This window comes from Martes martes (assembly GCF_963455335.1).
Source record: "Martes martes genome assembly, chromosome: 15".
NCBI classification, from domain to species: Eukaryota; Metazoa; Chordata; class Mammalia; order Carnivora; family Mustelidae; genus Martes; species Martes martes.
In genome coordinates, this window is record NC_137903.1 from 396,798 (window position 1) to 413,805 (window position 17,008).

Genomic DNA, 17,008 nt, shown 5'->3' on the forward strand with positions numbered 1-17,008 from the left:
TCCCAGGCCTAGGGCACCCTGCATTCCCTGCGGGCCTCGGCCACAAGCTCTCGGTTCCCTCCCCGGAAAAGGGGGCTTTGGAAGGAGGAGGAGGAGAGGGCGGCGCTGCGCGGTGTGCGAGCCCCGGAGGCGGCGGGCAGAGCGGGGCCGAGAGCAGAGGGCGGAGGCTGCCGCGGCCGGAGGGCTGGCAGCCCGAGACAGCATGAGGAAGGCCCTCGGGGACACTGCGAGCAGGCCGGTGGCGCACGGGGACAGCGGAACAGCGCCGGCCGGGACGGGGATGCGGGCGCAGGGAGGAAGCCGGACGCAGACCCGCCGCGCGAGGTCAGAGGCTGGCCAGGTACCACTTGTCTTCCAGGTTCTCTGGGATTAAAAGGCCCATTCGAAAGAGGGAGCCAACCTGAGCCCTGCCCGGCACCCACGGGGGGCATAAAATCCTCCTGGGGCCCCTCCCTCTGCCAGGCGGTCCTTGGGGCCAGCTGCTCCCGGGGGAAACAGCAGCCTGTGCGCTCAGCCGTCAGTCGCCTCCTCGCCTGACTCCCAGCCAGGGCCCGGCGAGGGGGGCGCGCACAGGCGAGCACGCGTGCTGTCCGGGGAGCCCGCATCCAGTCCCGACTCCCATGTTCCATGCTGGGTACAAATGCCGAGGCTGGGGCCCTGCCACGAGCCACAAGAGTGGCAGGAAGACGCAGAAAGCCTAACAGACACTAAGGGCCTGGCCCCAGGGATCCTCTGGATCCCCAAATGCATCCCCAAGAGTAGAAACCACACCAAGTGTTTCATATGATTTTTTTATTAACATATAATATATTTAATAAAAAATAATATCCACTCTGGCTCTCTCCTCCACTGCAAGGGGGAAGAGTAGTGAGAAGGGGCCGGCACTGCCCACCCCAAGGCCTCAGGGTCCCCCCTTCCCCCCCGCCTTCCAACAGGCTCTGACCTCCAGACAGACGGTTCAGGTTCAAAGTTACAAGTGCTTCAGGCCCTCCCTGCCGCTCCCCCAGGCCCGCCCCTTGTGCAGAATTCAGGGGCCACCTGGACAAACCCCTCGCTGTTTCTCATTCCTAGGATCCCTCGTGCATGTGAGAAAGGATCTGGGGGCAGAGTGGAGTCTCTACTGGCCAGGGGGAGGGAGGAAAGGGACAGTGGCGGGGCGCGGTCGCGAGGAGGGCTTCGGCCGGGCCCCTCACTGCAGCCGGTCGCTGCGGAACGAGTCCTCCACGGCAGGGTCGGGCAGCAGCGCACAGGGGTCGCTCAGCATGTGGAGCCCGTCCAGGCCCAGCGGCTCCATGCGCAGGTCCTCCTCCAGCCCCAGCCCCAGCCCCAGCCCCGCGGCTGACACCTCAAAGCCAGGCACTCCAGCCAGGGCCGCCGCGATCTCCTTGGAGAAACCCGGGGAGGACGCCCCTGTGTGGACAGAAGAGACGGGTGAGGCCCCGCAGCCCAGCCACTCCTCTACAACGCCTAGGCCCCCTGACGCGCTGGGGAACGGACCGTCCCCTCCTACTGGGCCCGGCTGCCACCCACACTGCTCACCTGGGAGGAGGACGTTGGGCCCCGAGGCATGGCGGGAACAGGGGGTCAAGTTCTGGTGGTTGAGGGCATGGGGGTCCTGGAGGCTACCCACTGGCCCCTCGCCCCCTAAAAATCCAGGTCCTTCAGCAAAGCCAGGGGGATCCAGCGCCAGGCCGGCTGACGGGCTCTCCATGGTGAACTGCTCCAGCTACGGACACACGGACAGGGCCCGCGGAGCGCCCTTCAGAACGGGGGTCCCGCTGACCCTGCCCGCCTGGCAAATACGTCCCGTTCGCCCGGCAAAGCACGCCCGCCCCCGACCGCAGAGCTCAGAGCAGAGACAGGGAGAAGGTCGCGAGCAGAGCACGAGCGGCAGCGGGCCCGGAGCGGGCGTGGGCGCCCTACCTGCCGGGACAGAGCGTGGGCGTGCCCAGGAGAGAAGGCGTCAGAGTGGCCGTCGTCAGCAAGCACGCTGCGCAGAGCCGGCTGGGGGGCAGCGGCAGGAGGAGGGGTCAGACGCAGGAAGGCAGAAGCCTCGGGCTGGCAGAGCTCTGTGATCCAGGGGGACGGAGCCTCTCCCCCACCACCCCAGATCTGCCAATTCAGCGTGCACCAGCGATGCGGCGCGGGGCCCCTCGAGCCCAGCCCCCCGGCCTCCCTCCTGCTTTTGGACCCGGGTACTCACACTCCCCAGGCCGAAGTCACTCACTGGCCGGTGGTAGGACTGCTGCCCTTGCCCACCGGAGCTGGGCGGGTACAGTGTCCCAAAGGGCAGTGGCCGGCCCGGGGGCTGTCCCCCAGAGGGCTGCATGGAGCAGGCCTGGGAGGTCAGCCCAGGCTGCTGCAGAGGCTTCGGGGTGGCCAGCTGGCTGGGCAGAAGCAAACTGGGGGGGCTGTATGGATATGGAGGCAGCCGCTGGTCAGTGGGCAGTTTGCTGGTATCCAAGGGGACCCCCTGAAGAGAAGCAAGGAAAGAGGAAGACGCTTACCCCTCAGGAGAGCCCCCTCAGCCAGGGTTTCCCACCCTGTGAAGCTGCAACCATCCTCAACACAAACGTGCCAGCGTTCCACGGGGCGCCCCGGGGCTGGGTGCCCGCAATCCCCGCACACATCAGGACCAGAGCAAGCGAGCGAGGCCGCCACCGGCCCCCCCAACCCCCCACCCCCCGCCGCAGGTGCGCGCCCCGTGGACTCGAGGGCAGACGCAGGGAGAGCAGAAAGGAGGGAGGGAGGTCAGGCTCGATCCAGGCTGCAAGGGAGCAGAGCCCCGGCTGGCCTGGCTGAAGTCCTTCCTCCAGCAGCACGGACCCCCCACCCCCGGGAAGGGCGGCAGCCGAGAGAAGGGGGCAGGGGTTGCGGCGCAGCTGTAGGCGCTGGGGAAGGGGCCCTCCGCCGGTTCTCCTTCAGCTCCCAACTCTTCCTAACTTGCTAAGCGAGCTCGGAAAGTACTGGGCAGTGCCCTCATCTGTCCCGCGAAGAGATGAGGCTCCATGACCCGAGAGCCCCTGACTCTATGAACTCTGCGGAAGGAGGACAGCGACGGGACGGGGGTAGGACAGGATGGAGGCATGAGAGACAGACAGATGAGCAAAGCAGCTGGGAGAAAAAGCTACCACCTGCGGGGATGCACCTGGCTGGGCCCGGCCTAAGCGCAGCCCGTATGCGGCTCCTGTGACCCTTACGACAGCACCCGTGTCCGACAGGTGAGGCTGCGAGGCTCTCAGCCCACACAGCGCCTGTTCAGGACGGGGCGGGGGGGGGGGTGAACCGGGAAGCGGCTCACCCCAGAGACGAGAGGGACCGCGGAAGGGGGCGAGACGCAGGAGTGAGGAGAGGGAGTGAGGAGAGGGCAGAGGGCGTCTGATGAGAGGGACGGGGGAGGGAGCGCGTGGAGGAGGAGAGAGAAGGAAGGGAGACAGACACGGACAGAAGGCGGCCGCGCGTACCTGAGTGATGGAGGACAAGGCGGGTGACATTGTTGGCGGAAACTGTTGGGGCAGCTGCTGCTGGGGCCTTCTGCCTTCAGCGGGGCCCGCGGGCAAACTCAGGGGGCTGAGGGGCACACGACGGTGGCGGGGGGAGGTTCCGGGGGTCGAAGGTGGGTAGGGGGGGGCACCCAGCGAGGGAGAGGAAGCAGAGGAGGAACTGGAGGAGGAGAGGGCCGGGGCACTGAGCGAGGGGTGGCCCAGGGAGGTGACGGGCAGCGCGTGGCGGGCCAGGGAGGACGCCGGCAGGGAGGGGTGGCTGTGGGAGCCCTGGAGCTGGGGCTGGGGGCCGCTCAGGGAGGCCTGGAGGTTGGGATTGCTCAGGGAGGACTGCAAGGACGGGTGGCTGAGAGGGGACTGGAGTCCTGCAGGCACAGACAAGAAGCACGGATGCCAACGTTACCGATGGGAGCCGGGCTGCTTTCTGCCCAGAACAGAGAGGGGCGACCAGACTATGAAGTGGCAACACAGCGTCCTCCCTGCTCTGTCCCTGACAGTGAGGCCGGCACGGCCCACCTGGGGGCTGCCCGCCATCACCTTTCGAGAAAAGGCCGCAACTGCCGTGTGGGATTCCTGGGGAGGACTGGCGTGGGCAGTCACGGAGGCTCCCGGACCAGCCCCCCCGCACCCCATCCCCCCTCCAGCCAGGACAGCCGCTCACCCGGCGCATCGTAGCCCGCGCCTGGGCCCAGGCCCCCGCTGATGCCGAGGTGGGTCATGGTGTGGGTCAGATTAGAGGTACTGTTGCCCCCGCTCAGGCTGGGGTAGGCCATCTCCTCCGGGTCCAGGGGAGTGGGCAGTGGCGGGGGGAAGTGCAGGTTGGTGAGGTCGGGTAGGGAGCCGCCCGTGTTCATGGCAGGTGGGAGGACAGGCGCGCTGGCAGGCTGGTCGGGAGACGGGAAGATGCTGCAGGGGGACAGGAAGAGAGGGGGAGATGGGGGCAGTGGTCGTGGAGGGGGACGGAGGCTGGCCTCCCACGTTTCCCCCAGCCCCTCGGCCAGCCTAACAGAGGCACCTACTTAATTCCAGGGACTTCACAGGACCGAGGTCGGGAAGAGGATGAGGACAGCTGAGGAGAGAAGGAATAATGTGGGAAAGGAGGCCAGGGCTCCGGAGGACAGAGGAAGACCCGCCCCACAGAAAGAAAGGGGAAAGTGGGCCACACCGACCTTCTTAGCATCCCACGGCTTCAGCAAATGCTTGTCATCCAGCACGTTCTCCTCAATAGCAGGGACTTGAAAGAGAAAGACTGGCGATGAGAGGGCTGGAAAGGTGTCAGTAAGGCGGAAGAAGCCGCCAAGGTGAGTGGGCCCAGCAAGAAGCCCCCAACACCAGCCCTGAAAGTCGTGGGTATCGGTACCCACGAGTGGCGTGGAACACATACCTTTGGAATCCACTTCACCATCCAGAAAACCTACAAAGGATGCGGGACAGTTGGCTACAGTCCGGACTTCTCTATGGACTTCCGACTTAAGCTCCTCAGGTCACTCCCTGCCCGGGGCCAGGCCATTTACCTCCACGGCGGCTGGGCAGGATGCTGGGAGGGGCAGGGCCTGGATAAGTGTCCTGAGGGCTGGGGTTCATCACACTGGTGTGAAGGGCAGAGTCAGAACTCGTCCTGGGGGGCGGGGCGGGGGGGGGTGCAGAGATGAGCTGGGTGGGACCTTGTTTCTGGTCCCCAGGCCCTGCTCAGCAGGGGGAAACGCTAGCAGGGCTGGGACAGGAAGGGGAGTGGAGGGCGGGCAGACAGGACAGATAAGAGAGGCAGCTCTGAGACGGCCAGGGCCATCACCTGTTCAGCACAGACGGCAGTCGAAACATCTGGCCCTTCTCCGCAGGGAAACTGCCCCAGGGCACCGCCCTGCGAGGAATACAGCAAGGCTAGCGACACGTGGGAGAGCGACACACGGGAGAGCGAGCATGGGGCTGGGGAGGACCGGGCCACAAGCGGAAGACAGGCGGGCTGAGCGCCCAGGGCCATGCCTCCTCCCTGGTTCTTCTGCTACCTGGGACCCCTGACCGCTCTCCCACAGTCAAGCTAAGAGATCGGGCAGGTCTCAACTTGTCTCTGCCGGGACCCGCTGAGTAAGAGTCCCGGAGCCCAGCAGCCACGCTGGTACAAGCGCGGGGGATGACTCGGCCCGGGGAGGCTCGGACACCCGAGGGCCAGACCAGCACACCCGGCACCCAGTCCTGGGGAGAGGCGGCCATTCGCCCTCCCCGGACGCACACACCCCAGCCAGCCACCGCTGCCATTGGTCCTGCACTGGCTGGACCCGGAGGCTTGGCTGCCCGTGTCGACGTGGCCGGGGCTGGACTCTGACCCACCTACTGCGCCTGCCCCCACCCCCCCACCCCTCCCAGCCAGCCGTCTCGGAGGAGGGAGTGTTCAAAGCCTGGACCAGCAAGCCCAGCCCCAAGCCAAGCTCCCTCCAGAGACACGGCTGAGAGTGGACGGGAGATGCTGTCGGCCCTAGACACTGACCTCCGCCAGCCAGACTCCGGGGGAGGAGACAAGTAGGCAGGACCGTAGGGAGAGCTGTCGACGTGAGCGGCATCAGTTAAGGAGAAAGGGAGGAGGAGACAGAGGGCACAGAGACCAGATAAGCGCAGGACGCTGGAGGAGGTGGACGAGCTGTTCAGAGAAGCGAGTACCTCCCTCCTCCTCTTCCGTGAGGGGCAGTGACAGGGCCGAAGAATGGGAGAGAAAAGGGGACGAGGCCCAGCAGAGCTGGAGGAACAAGGAAGAGTAAGGGGACGGGGCGTGGGAAACGGGGCAACGACCGTCTCCGAAACCGGAAGCTACCAAGAGAAACGTGAGGCAAAATGTGAAGAGGGGACCAGACCCCCTTCGGCAGGAGACATATGTCCCCCATCCAAGGCGCCGAACGGTGGCTTTTCTGGGAGGCCCGGAACGGATGGGACCGAAGTGCACACAGAGCCCCTCCCTCCCATGAGTTCCCGCGGAACCCCGTCTCCTCCCCCGGCTGCCCCCCCCCGAAGGATATGTGGCGGGGGTAGCGGCGGAGCGGGGACACCATTCTTCGGGGGTCTCGCTGCACTCGTTCCACCAGCCCGTGGTGCCGAGTGCCCCGAGACGAATCCAGAGGCGAGTGGAGGGGGCTCTGCCGGAAGAGACAGGCAGGTCAGCAGGGGAGGTCGCCCGAGAGCCCGTGCCCCCCCTCGGCCCGTGTCCGCTTACCTGGAACTCGGCCAGCCCACAGCCAATCTGGTTGACATTAGGCAGAGAACCGCCGTAGTGGGAGCTCCTCGTGTAGGCCAGGCGCAGCTTCTGGGCCTGTAACTGAGACGCAGGACGCGAGGGAGTGTCAGGGAAGCTTCTGACCACTGCTCCTGTGCCGTCCGTCTCCACGGCACGCCGTCCCGCTGGTGCCGCGGGCAGAGGTGCCAGGAACCGCAGAGCCGGCCAGGCCCGGGACACGCCACCCGCATCCACGGCGCCGACGGCTGGCGTTACCCAGCCAGGCAGGGTCTGATACTCCACTCGGGGCCTGGCCCAGTTGGCATCTGTCTACACAGAGTCCCTGAAGGGTTGCCAGCAGCCCCCAAGCTAGTCCCAATGGGTAACTCCCGGGAAGGGGGCCCATTAGGCACCTCCGCTTTCCCTTCCGCGTGTGCCAGGACTAACTGGAACACGAGGGGACGGCCACAGGGGGAGGCCACAGAGCCATTATCGCCAACCTCCTTCCTTCCCGCTCTGGACGGCACAGGCTTCTAGGCTCTGCCATTTGCCCCGCCTCAGGAAAGCTACACAGAGCCTGCACCACCCAAACGAGAACATCTGGGAAATGACGGCTCTCCTCGCTGGAAAACCAGTGCCAAAACCAAGAAGCAGTCTTCTTCTAGCTCATTCATAAGCCCCTGGATGGCCAGGGGAGCCTTGAGACCAGGGGTGAGAGAGGGAGCAGTAACCCTGTTCAGCCTGGCCTGATCCCCACTTTGGGGAGAGGTTATCTGGCCCGGCAGTGAGACGCCACAACCGTCAGTCTGGCAGGCTGATCCTACAGATCCTAAGTCCTTCTGCAGGAGGTGAACACCTACTTCTGAGGACCACTGCAACCAGCCAAAACACAGACCTAGGGCAGCTGATGAATCTCTGGGGGTCATGCATTGCTCTGCTGAGCCCAACGTCAGAACTTTCAGTTCCAAGAGGTCAGCACACCGAGTTCAGCAGACACTACGGAAACTGTTGGGCCACTCCAGATTGCTGTTAGTACACGTGCCAACACCTGCCTCCCGTTACCATCGGCCCCGACGGCTGTACGGGCCTCAGCAGAGCCCTCTCTGCTAAGCTAAGCCCCAGATCCCTCACCTCCAGCTTTAGACTCTTGGGTTACCAAACCCCGGCCTCGTATGCCCACTGGACGTTAATGAGCAGCAGAGAAGTAATCTGCAGTGGCAAAGTGGGCACAGGGGCTGTTTGGACAAACCAAGGTGCTCAAAAGACAGAGGCCTCAGCTCTGAGCTTCTCACAGTCTTTCTGCTTGCGCACACAAACCCTAAAATCCCACCCAGCGCCTGCGGGAGTCAGAGCCCAAACAGAGGACAGGGCCTCAAGCGGAGGCTCCGGCCCACGTTCCTGCCTCCGTCCCCACCGCGACCAGAAGCTCCTGCAGCAGAGCGGTCTTTGCTCAGATGGATCACGACCCTCCCCGCACTGAGGGGGAGCTGTGCACCGGGGCCTCGGATCTGCTTCCCCCAATGCTCTCTGTGCTGACTCCCATGAACTAGGACACATGGTCTCTAGAGACCCAAAGAGGAAAACACACAAGAAAAACTAACAGTTGGGGAGACACAAACAAGAGCACAGCCAGAGTCACAGGCATCGATGCAAACCAGCCAGACGGGCAGAAAGCGCTCCCAGCGGGGTTTCTGTTCCTCCCTCTCCGGGGAGCTCCTCCTCGCTCCCGCTGGGAGGGATCCGAGGGGGCAGTGCCCTCACCTGCTGTTCTGAGAAGAACGTGTCCCTAAAGGAGGACTGCACGCCAGCTGGGCCGACTCCCACCCGCACGCCCTCTGACACTGGGGCCTGGGAAGCAAGAAGCGAAGGCCAGAGGGGCTTCACAGGCAACCGGGCCGGGCTGTCTCCTTCCTGGAACTGCTCAGGCAGGAACGTCCCCTACCCACAGGAGACCCTCCGAGGAGGCACCTTATAACCGACCCACAAAGCAGCCATCTTCCTAGAAAGCTCAGCAAACCTAACCCACAGCCAACTGGTGACCCGCTCTGGAGCTTCAAAGTCCTGCGTCCCCTCCGCGGCGGCCAGGGCAGAACATCGAGCGCCGTCTGCGAGCCACGGACCTCACCTTCGTTCACGTCAGGAAACCACAGGGAGTATTTGAAAAAGGAAGCAAAGGGAAGGGGCGCAGGAGGGGACTTCCTGCCCCCACGAGACCCAGCGCGGCGGCGCAAACCGCTCCCGGGGCCCTTTCCCGAAGGCACCCGAGCGGCGAGAGGGGCGCAGCGGGGCAGAGGGACCAGACTGCAGGAGACGCCCGAGGCGGGGGCGCCGGGCTGGGGCCGGCGGCCCGTGCCCCCACCCCCGCCGCCCGGGCCCCGGGGATGCTGCAGGGGCGTCCCCCGGCACTCCGCCGGGGATGCCCGGGCCCGCCGCCGCCCGCGCGGCCCCCGCCGGCTCCCCCGCACGCCCGTCTTCCCGCCCCGCGGCCCCCCCGCCCCGCGCCGCCCGGCCGGCGGCCGCCCCGCTCCGCCTCCCTCGCCGCGGCGCCCGCCCCCGCCCCGCCTGCCGCTCCGGGACGGCGCCCCCGGCCCCCGCTCCCCCGGCGGCCCCTCACCCGGGTGGAGCCGATGTCCATCATCACCTCCTCGAAGGCCGCCGTCTCCTCGGCCTGACGCTGCTTCTGCAGCGCGATCTTCTCGCTAAACTTGCGCGGATTGGAAGCTGCGGCCGTGGCCGAGCCGGGCCCGTTGGCGCCCGCCGTCGCCATCTTCCCCGTGCGTCCCTCCCCGCCACCCTCCCGGACAAGCCACGGCCCCGCCGCGGGCCCCGGCCGGCGCCTCCAGCCGCAGCCGCCGCCGCCGCCGCCGCCGCCGCCTCGGCGAGCACCGCGAACCCGGCCCCAGCCTAGCCCGGACCTGCCGCGCGCGGGGGCCGCCGGGAACTGTAGTTTGTTTACGTGACGGCCGCGCGGCCCCAGGCGAGCAGTCCGGACAGGAAGCGGACTCCACTTCCCAACAGTCCTGCGGCTCCGGGGCCTGGGAGCCTGGCTCCGCCCCCGCGGCTCCTCCCTGCGCGGAGCCCGCCGGGAAGAGTAGTTCTGAGTTGGTCTCGGGCCTCGGAGCGCGAAGGGGAGCAGGATGCGGGCGAGGGAAGGATTCGGGAGGAAGGGGAAGAGGTGGAGACAGGGCGGGAAGAAGGAAGGAACAAAAGAGGGAAAATCTGGGTCTTCGGGGAGGGGGACTACGGCGCCTGAGAGAAAACGAGAGCGGGACTATTAAAACCGCTATAAACGTCTGGGACTCAGGCCCCCTCAGACGGGCCACGTGCCCACCCCTTGCCCAAGACAAACGAATCAGACACGGTACGAATGTATAGAAACATCTTTTATTTGGGTAACAGGTCCCAAAACAGGTCAGTTAGTAAAATAGATTCTAGAGGCCGTGGCTCTATCCACAGCTCTCCCTCCCCAAAAATAGCTGGGGGTGAGCCTTCCCCTCGGGCTCCTCTGGTATAAAAAAGTTTTGGCAGCTCAGTGTTTGTCATCTGGGCACGCGGCAGCCATGTCGGCGTTGGGGATTCCTAGGGCGCACGGGGGTGCGGGCCTGGCGGTGCGGGCCCGGGCCGCAGCCCTGCCAACCCCTCCCCCAACCTCAGCTCAGCAAATAGGGCTGCCTGGAAAGGGCAAGCAGTCCCCTCACTGAGATGTTGGGCCGGGTCCAAGGCCATCACTGTGCTTTTTGACAAAGAGGGAAGGGATTTATTTGGCACTTTAAAAACAGAGAAGTGAGCAGGGCTAGAGAACCCAGAGAAGGTACCAAAACTGGCAGGAAGAAGCCATGTGGCATGAATCCTCTGGGAGAAGGGAAACAGGAGATACAGAGAAGGAGCTAGAAGTAGCAGTCCACTCCGCCCCGGGTGACAGAGGGCCGAAACGGGCTAGAACCAGCAGGACTGCTGACTCTGGGCTGGGCCTCCTCGACACCTCCCCATCCCACAGCCCCTGGGTACGGCCCCCCAGGCTTCCCACCATCAGCCCGTCCCTGTACATAGTGCCTGACCCCGGCTTCTAGCACTCCGTGTCTTCCCCAGTATGCATCCCCAATCATGTCCTTAGTGATCTGACTACCCCTCGGGGCCAGGCTCTTGTCTACCACATCCCTCCCATCGGTCAGTCCGTCCCAAAGACTCCATCCCTGTCTCCCAAGAGAACCCTCTGACCCTCCATTCCCCCCCTCCCCACTCCTCCTCTTATACGCTGGGGAAGGAAAGGAAGGTCAAGGGCCCGTGGAGCTCCCTAGACCTGGATGAAGAGCAGGCCAGTGAGCAGGGCAAAGCCTGCGAGGAGCAGAATGACCTTGAGGATCCTCTGCTCAGAGGTGGCCAGCTCCTGGGGCAAGATTTCCAGGAAGGTGATGTAGAGAAAGGTGCCGGCTGCCATGCCTTCCAGCACAGACTGGGCCAGCTGGTGCAGCGGCCCGGCCGACTCAGCCAGAGCTGCCCCCAGCCCGATGCCCAGAGGGGTCATGCATGAGAAGAGGATCCCACAGCCGGCCACCACCTGTGCCCGCAGGCGGCTCTGCAGCAGCCGCAGGGACAGGCTGACCGCCAGAACACCCTTGTGGAGCAGCAACGCCAGACACAGCTCCACGGCCCGGGCCCGGTCCCGCTGCAGCCCCACCGCCAGTCCCTCGAACACCGAGTGCAGGGCCAGGGAGAAGACCAGGACGCAGGCGCGCAGGGCTGAGGGGGCTGCCGGGGCTCCCCCTGACTGTGGGAGCCCTGGCGCGTCGTGCCAGTGCTGTGGCCCACCGTTTGCCGTTCCCAGCAGAGCCCTGGTCTCCTCTCGAGGTGGTGGCCCTGACTGCTCCCTGTAAGCCAGTGTGATCTGCTCCATCACCAGGACCAGGAAGAAGCCCATCGCCAAGATGAACTCTTGCAGGGGAAACTGGAGCTGTGGGCAGACAGGACAGATGCACCGAGAGTGGGGAAGAGTGGTCAAACTCCGAGGCTCAAGGAGTCCCGGTGATGCAGACTTAGGGTCCCCCACAGGCGCAGGGCTCCTCTCACACAAACACACCCACAATCACACAGATGAGGCCCAGCCCAGAGTCAGCAGTCCTGCTGGTTCTAGCCCGTTTCGGCCCTCTGTCACCCGGGGCGGAGTGGACACGACTTCTCCTAGCGCCTCCTCGTATCTCCTGCTTCCCTCCTCCCACATGAGTGTCACTTGCGGGACCACACAGACACCAGCTTCTCAGCTTTGGCACTATTAAAATTTGGAGTTGGACAATTCATTTTGGAGGGCTGTCCTGTGCTCAGTAGGATCTAACAGCATCCTCTTCTGTACCCGTTAGATGCCAAGAGCAAGCACAAAGCCTTCCTTCCCTGAGTTGCGACAACGAAAAACATCTCCAGACACTACCAAATGTTTGCTGTGAAGGGGACGCAACCCCAGCCCCCGCTGCCAGTGGCTGACACAGATTACACAGAGTGGGACATGAAGGCACACACAGGAAGGATCACACGTTCGTTGCCCGCCTCACCAAATGCCCACACACAGAACCACACAGTATCACGGGGCCATCGGACTTACACACAGTCACACAGGGTACATCCTGTGTCACTTCCCCAGTCTTAGGAAGAGGAAGAGTGCGGGGGGCCTTCCCAGTACCTCTGCACAACTGTGTCAGTTTTTCCCCTGAGACTTTCCTACGCCTTGTACTCGATCTTCTTCATGCCCTACCTCCTTGGGTTATGGCACCTTTGGTCCCGGACTGCAGGCCTCCCACCCTTCCCAGGCCTGTAGGGTGCTCTCCCGCCAACCCCTTCAGCAAAGTGGTGTGAGAACGAAGCTGATTCTTGGAGGCTGGGGCTGAGAAATTCCCGGAGGAGGTCACATGCCTGGCCAGAGGCTCCTCTCCATGTCCCGGAGTGCATCACAGAAACAGAGGGACTGGGGGTGGGGGGTGGGGGAGCACCACAGGAAGTTATTCCCCATCACTAAAAATCACAATTCAGGGCGCCTGGGTGGCTCCGTTGGTTGAGTGACTGCCTTTGGCTCAGGTCATGATCCCGGACTTCCAGGATTGAGTCCCGCATCGGGCTCCCAGCTCCTTGGGGAGTCTGCTTCTCCCTCTGATCTTCTCCTCTCTCATGCTCTCTCTCATTCATTCTCTCTCAAATAAATAAATAAAATCTTTAAAATAAATAAACAAATAAATAAAAATCACAATTCATAGGGTCCCATGCTCAGTGCCTTCCGCACGGTCACAAGGTCACAGAGCACCCCAGGAAGGGATCCGAAAAAGCCCCCTCTCCCACAGCGATGTGACTGAACACCCCCACCCCCACAGGGTCACACGCAGCAGCCAGAGCTCACCGTCACGTGCAAGGCCGCTAGGGCCTCGTCTATGGCGGCCAGGTAGTCAGGCAGGAGGTCCAGGAGACAGGTGGCCAGGAAGACACCCCCCGCGAAGCAGCTGACGAGGCTCAAGGCTTTCTGCCGGGAGGCTGGACAGGAGTGGAGCACAGACGGGAGTGAGCCTGGACCCCCTCGAGCCTCTCTGCCCCAAGCAAGGCTCCCTCTGGCCTTCCTGAGCCCGGGGGCCCCTCTTCAGCTCCCGGCGCCCTCCCTAGGCCCGGCGCGGGCGGCAGCGGGGACCCGAGAGGCTCACCGGAGGCTTCGGGGTGAGCCCCGGGCCGGCGCAGCGCGCAGACGGGCACCAGACTGCACAGCGCGGTGAGCAACAGCAGCAGCACCAGGGCCCCGACTTTCACCTCCAGCCCCACGGGCCCTGCGGGCTCCGAGCCCACCGCCTCCGGGCGCCACACCAGCAGCTCCGGCTCTCCCCAGGGCCCCATGGCGGCTGCAGCGGCGGGCACGGCTGTCGGACGGGAGACAAAGCGAGCGGGGCGGCGGCCACCTGAGGATGGGGCCGAGCAGGGCCGGGAGCTGGTCCGCGGACGCGGGCTCCCTCCCCCCGCCGCCCTCCGACCTCCCCGGCCCCGTGCGGCTCGTGCACGCCGGGCCCCGCAGCCTGCGCGCCCGCAGACGGCTCATCTGGGGACCCCGCGCGGGGGTTCCGGCGTCGGGGCGGCGCGGGTGTCTCCTTACCTTTCCCCTGGAGCGCGGCCCTCCGGGAGAGGAGAGGCCGGGGCCCCGGCAGGAAGGAGCGGACGGAGCCGAGGGGGTCGGGCTGCGCGAGCTGTCGCGGGGGGCGTCGCGGGGGGCGTCGCGGGGGGCGTCGCGGGGGGCGTCGCGGGGGGCGTCGCGGGGGGCGTCGCGGGGGGCGTCGCGGGGGGCGTCGCGGGGGGCGTCGCGGGGGGCGTCGCGGGCCACCTGGGCAGGGCGAGTTTGGGGCTGGATCACTCCCCGCTCCCGCTTCCCCAGCGCCGCGCCGGAAGCACAGCGGCGGGCACACGGCCACCGCCAGGGGCCCCAGGTGGCGGGGTCGCGGCCAGGCCGCCCAGCCCGCACGGCCGGAGCGCACACTCACCTCGACAGGGTCCCCCCTCCGCCGCGGCCGCTGGGTTCCGCCGCGACCCGGGACCCCGCCCCGCCGCGTCCCGCCTCCCCGCCGCCGGCGGCCAATGACGGCGCCCGGAGGGCGGGCCCCGAGGCGGAGTGACGTGCCTTGGAGGCAATCGGAGGCCGGCGGGGGGGAGGGGGCTGGCGGGGGCGGGGCTGGCGGGGGCGGGGCGGGGCGGGGGTACGAGGGGGCGGGCCCGGGGGCTGCGGGCCCGGGGCGCCGCGGGGCGGTCCGACGGGCCCCGCTGGCCGGAAGCGCGAGCGGCCGCGGGCGAGGCGGGAGTCGGGACCCCGCGCGCGAAGCCGAGTCTTCCGCTCTGGGACGCCGGGCTCGGGTCCCGGTGTCCGGCAGCGCCTTCTTCGCCATCTCCGCGGAGACGCGAACACCCGCTCCGCGCCCTCGGCGCCGGGGGCAACAGCCCCTTCTTAGCGCTGACTCGTCGCTCGACTTCCCTCTCCGGCGCTCGCGGCGGAGGAGGAGGACGAGGCGGAATTGGAAAAGGGAAACAGCGGCGAGAGGCCGCTTCTTGACAGTCATCCCTCCGGACCAGCAGGGGCCCGAGGGCACTTCCGTGCGGCCTTCTGCCTTCCCCGAGAGTGTGCCGGGAACCGGTGCGACGCGGCCCGGGGAGGGGGGCACGGCCTGCCCGGGGGAGAGCCGCTCTCCGCAGGCTCCAGCCTCCGTCCTTACCACGCCTCGGGGCATCGAGCCGGGTTCTCTCCAGACTCCCTTGAGCTCTGCAACTCCTCTCCCCGCGGCCCTGCTCGCCTCCCTTCTGTTTTCTGTTCCTGGATGGCACCAAGTGCTCGCAACTCAGGACCCTCTTGTTTCCTTAGCCTGGATCCTTTTGGCCCACATTCCCTGTGCTATCAGAATCTTCTAACCTCATTGGAGGGTAGGATTTAAAAAAGGAAATAAAGAAGGGGGTTCAGCCTAGTCTTTGCAAAGGTGCAAAGACCACTGTCTCAAGAAGAGGCGGGAGTAATGTCTCTTAAGGCTCTGGAAATGGAGGCCAGCAACTTCCTCAAGAGGGAATGTGAGGGGGCGCCTGGGTGGCTCAGTGGGTTAAGCCTCTGCCTTCGGCTCAGGTCATGATCTCGGGTCCTGGGATCGAGCCTGCTTCCCCCCTCTCTCTGCCTGCCTCTCTGCCTACTTGTGATCTCTCTGTGTCAAAGAAAGAAAATGTTTTTTAAAAAATTACCGTTAAGAGGAAACTCTGGGGCATCCAGGTGGCTCAGTCTGTTAAGCATCTGCTTTCAGCTCAGGTCATGATCCCAGGGTCCTGGCATCAAGAGCCCCATATTGGGCTCCCTGTTCAGCAGGGAGCCTGTTTCTCCCTCTCTCTTTGCCCCTCCCCCAGGTTTATGCACACTCTCTCAAATATATAAAAATTTTAAAAAGTTTTGGGCACCTGGGTGCCTCAGTTGTTAAGGGTCTGCCTTCAGCTCAGGTCATGATCCCAGGGTCCTGGGATAGAGCCCCACATGGGCTGCCTGCCCAGCAGTAAACCTGCTTTTCCCTCTCTCCGCCTGCCTCTCTGTCTACTTGTGATCTGTCAAATAAATAAATAAAATCTTTTTTTTAAAAAGATTATTATTATTTCTTAAAAGACTTATTTATTTATTTTAGAGAGAGACAGAGATAGCATGAATGGGAGGAGCAGAAGGAAAGGGAGGGAGAGAATCTCAGGGAAACTCCACACTGAACACAGAACCTGACAGGGGGTTGAGCCCAAGACCTGGAGATGATGGCCGGGACCAAAACTGAGAGCTGACTGCTTGATTGACTGTGTCACCCAGGTGCTCCTTAATATTACTGATAATTAGTAACATTAACAAGAAATCATGGTTTGGGAGACAGGACACCTGCAGATGTGTCCCAGCTCTACCTTAATTTTTTGGTAAGATTCTATTTATTTATTTGAGAGAGCAGAGAGAGGGGCAGAGTGAGAGAAAATCCTGAAGCAGTCTCCCCACTGAGGGCAGAGCCCAATGCAGGACTTGATCCCAGGCCCCTGAGATCATGACTTGAGACGAAATCAAGAGTCAGATGATTAACCCACTGAACCACCCAGGCACCCCAGGGGTTTTTTACATAATTTTTTTAGGGACGCCTGGGTGGCTCAGTGGGTTAAGCCTCTGCCTGCAGCTCAGGCCCTGATCTCGGTCCTGGGATTGAGCCTGAATCCGGCTCTCTGCTCAGCGGGGAGCCTGCTTCCCCCTCTCTCTCTGCCTGACTCTGCCTACTTGTGATCTCTGTCTGTCAAATAAATAAAGAAAATCTTTTAAAAAATAATTTTTTTAATAAAGATTTTTCTTGGGGCGCCTGGGTGGCTCAGTGGGTTAGGGCCTCTGCGTTCGGCTCAGGTCATGATCCCAGGGTCCTGAGATGGAGTCTCACATCATGGTCTCTGCTCTGCGGGGAGCCTGCTTCCTCCTCTGTCTCTCTGCCTGCCTCTCTGCCTACTTGTGATCTCTGTCAAATAAATAAAGAAAATCTTTCAAAAAATAATTTTTAAATTTTTATTTATTTATTTTTAAAGATTTTATTTACTCCTTTGTCAGAGAGAGAGAGAGCACAAGCAGGCAGAGTGACAGGCAGAGGCAGAGAGGGAAGCAGGCTCCCTGCAGGACAAGGAGCCCGATGCGGGACTCGATCCCAGGACCCCGGGATCATGACCTGAGCCGAAGGCAGAGGCTTAACCCCAACCCTGAGATCAAAAGTTGCATGTTCCACTGACTGAGCCGGCCAGGCATCCCTCTACCTTAATTTGA

The 17,008-nt window shown here is 63.9% G+C and overlaps 3 protein-coding genes across 6 annotated transcripts; all 3 read right to left on the reverse strand.

Annotated features, from left to right (window-relative positions):
- Nucleotides 1–780: 780 nt before the first annotated feature.
- On the reverse strand, nt 781–6,109 carry LOC308355781 (CREB-regulated transcription coactivator 2-like). 3 transcript variants are annotated; one of them, XM_080824252.1, is made up of 12 exons: nt 5,989–6,109; nt 5,296–5,364; nt 5,018–5,121; nt 4,888–4,917; nt 4,673–4,737; nt 4,523–4,572; nt 4,165–4,409; nt 3,465–3,868; nt 2,204–2,473; nt 1,924–2,004; nt 1,540–1,726; nt 781–1,410 (listed from the first exon to the last, which is right to left on the reverse strand). In XM_080824252.1, exons 2-12 carry the CDS (start codon nt 5,322–5,324, stop codon nt 1,190–1,192), a joined length of 1,686 nt encoding a protein of 561 aa, XP_080680378.1. In that variant the 5' UTR covers nt 5,325–5,364; nt 5,989–6,109; the 3' UTR covers nt 781–1,189. The 3 variants fall into 3 exon arrangements, with proteins under 3 accessions (XP_080680378.1, XP_080680379.1, XP_080680380.1); XM_080824253.1 differs by lacking the exon at nt 5,989–6,109 and adding an exon at nt 5,738–5,801; XM_080824254.1 differs by lacking the exon at nt 1,924–2,004.
- LOC308355783 (CREB-regulated transcription coactivator 2-like) lies at nt 6,012–10,072 on the reverse strand. The gene is made up of 3 exons (XM_080824257.1): nt 9,320–10,072; nt 6,706–6,807; nt 6,012–6,628 (listed from the first exon to the last, which is right to left on the reverse strand). The coding sequence occupies exons 1-3, from the start codon at nt 9,470–9,472 to the stop codon at nt 6,143–6,145; spliced, it is 741 nt and encodes a 246-aa protein (XP_080680383.1). The 5' UTR covers nt 9,473–10,072; the 3' UTR covers nt 6,012–6,142.
- SLC39A1 (solute carrier family 39 member 1) lies at nt 10,072–14,201 on the reverse strand. 2 transcript variants are annotated; one of them, XM_080824255.1, is made up of 4 exons: nt 13,820–14,201; nt 13,380–13,589; nt 13,085–13,215; nt 10,072–11,656 (listed from the first exon to the last, which is right to left on the reverse strand). In XM_080824255.1, exons 2-4 carry the CDS (start codon nt 13,564–13,566, stop codon nt 11,000–11,002), a joined length of 975 nt encoding a protein of 324 aa, XP_080680381.1. In that variant the 5' UTR covers nt 13,567–13,589; nt 13,820–14,201; the 3' UTR covers nt 10,072–10,999. The 2 variants fall into 2 exon arrangements, with proteins under 2 accessions (XP_080680381.1, XP_080680382.1); XM_080824256.1 differs by having other exon boundaries at nt 13,380–13,628; nt 13,820–13,936.
- Between the last annotated feature and the right edge of the window lie 2,807 nt (nt 14,202–17,008).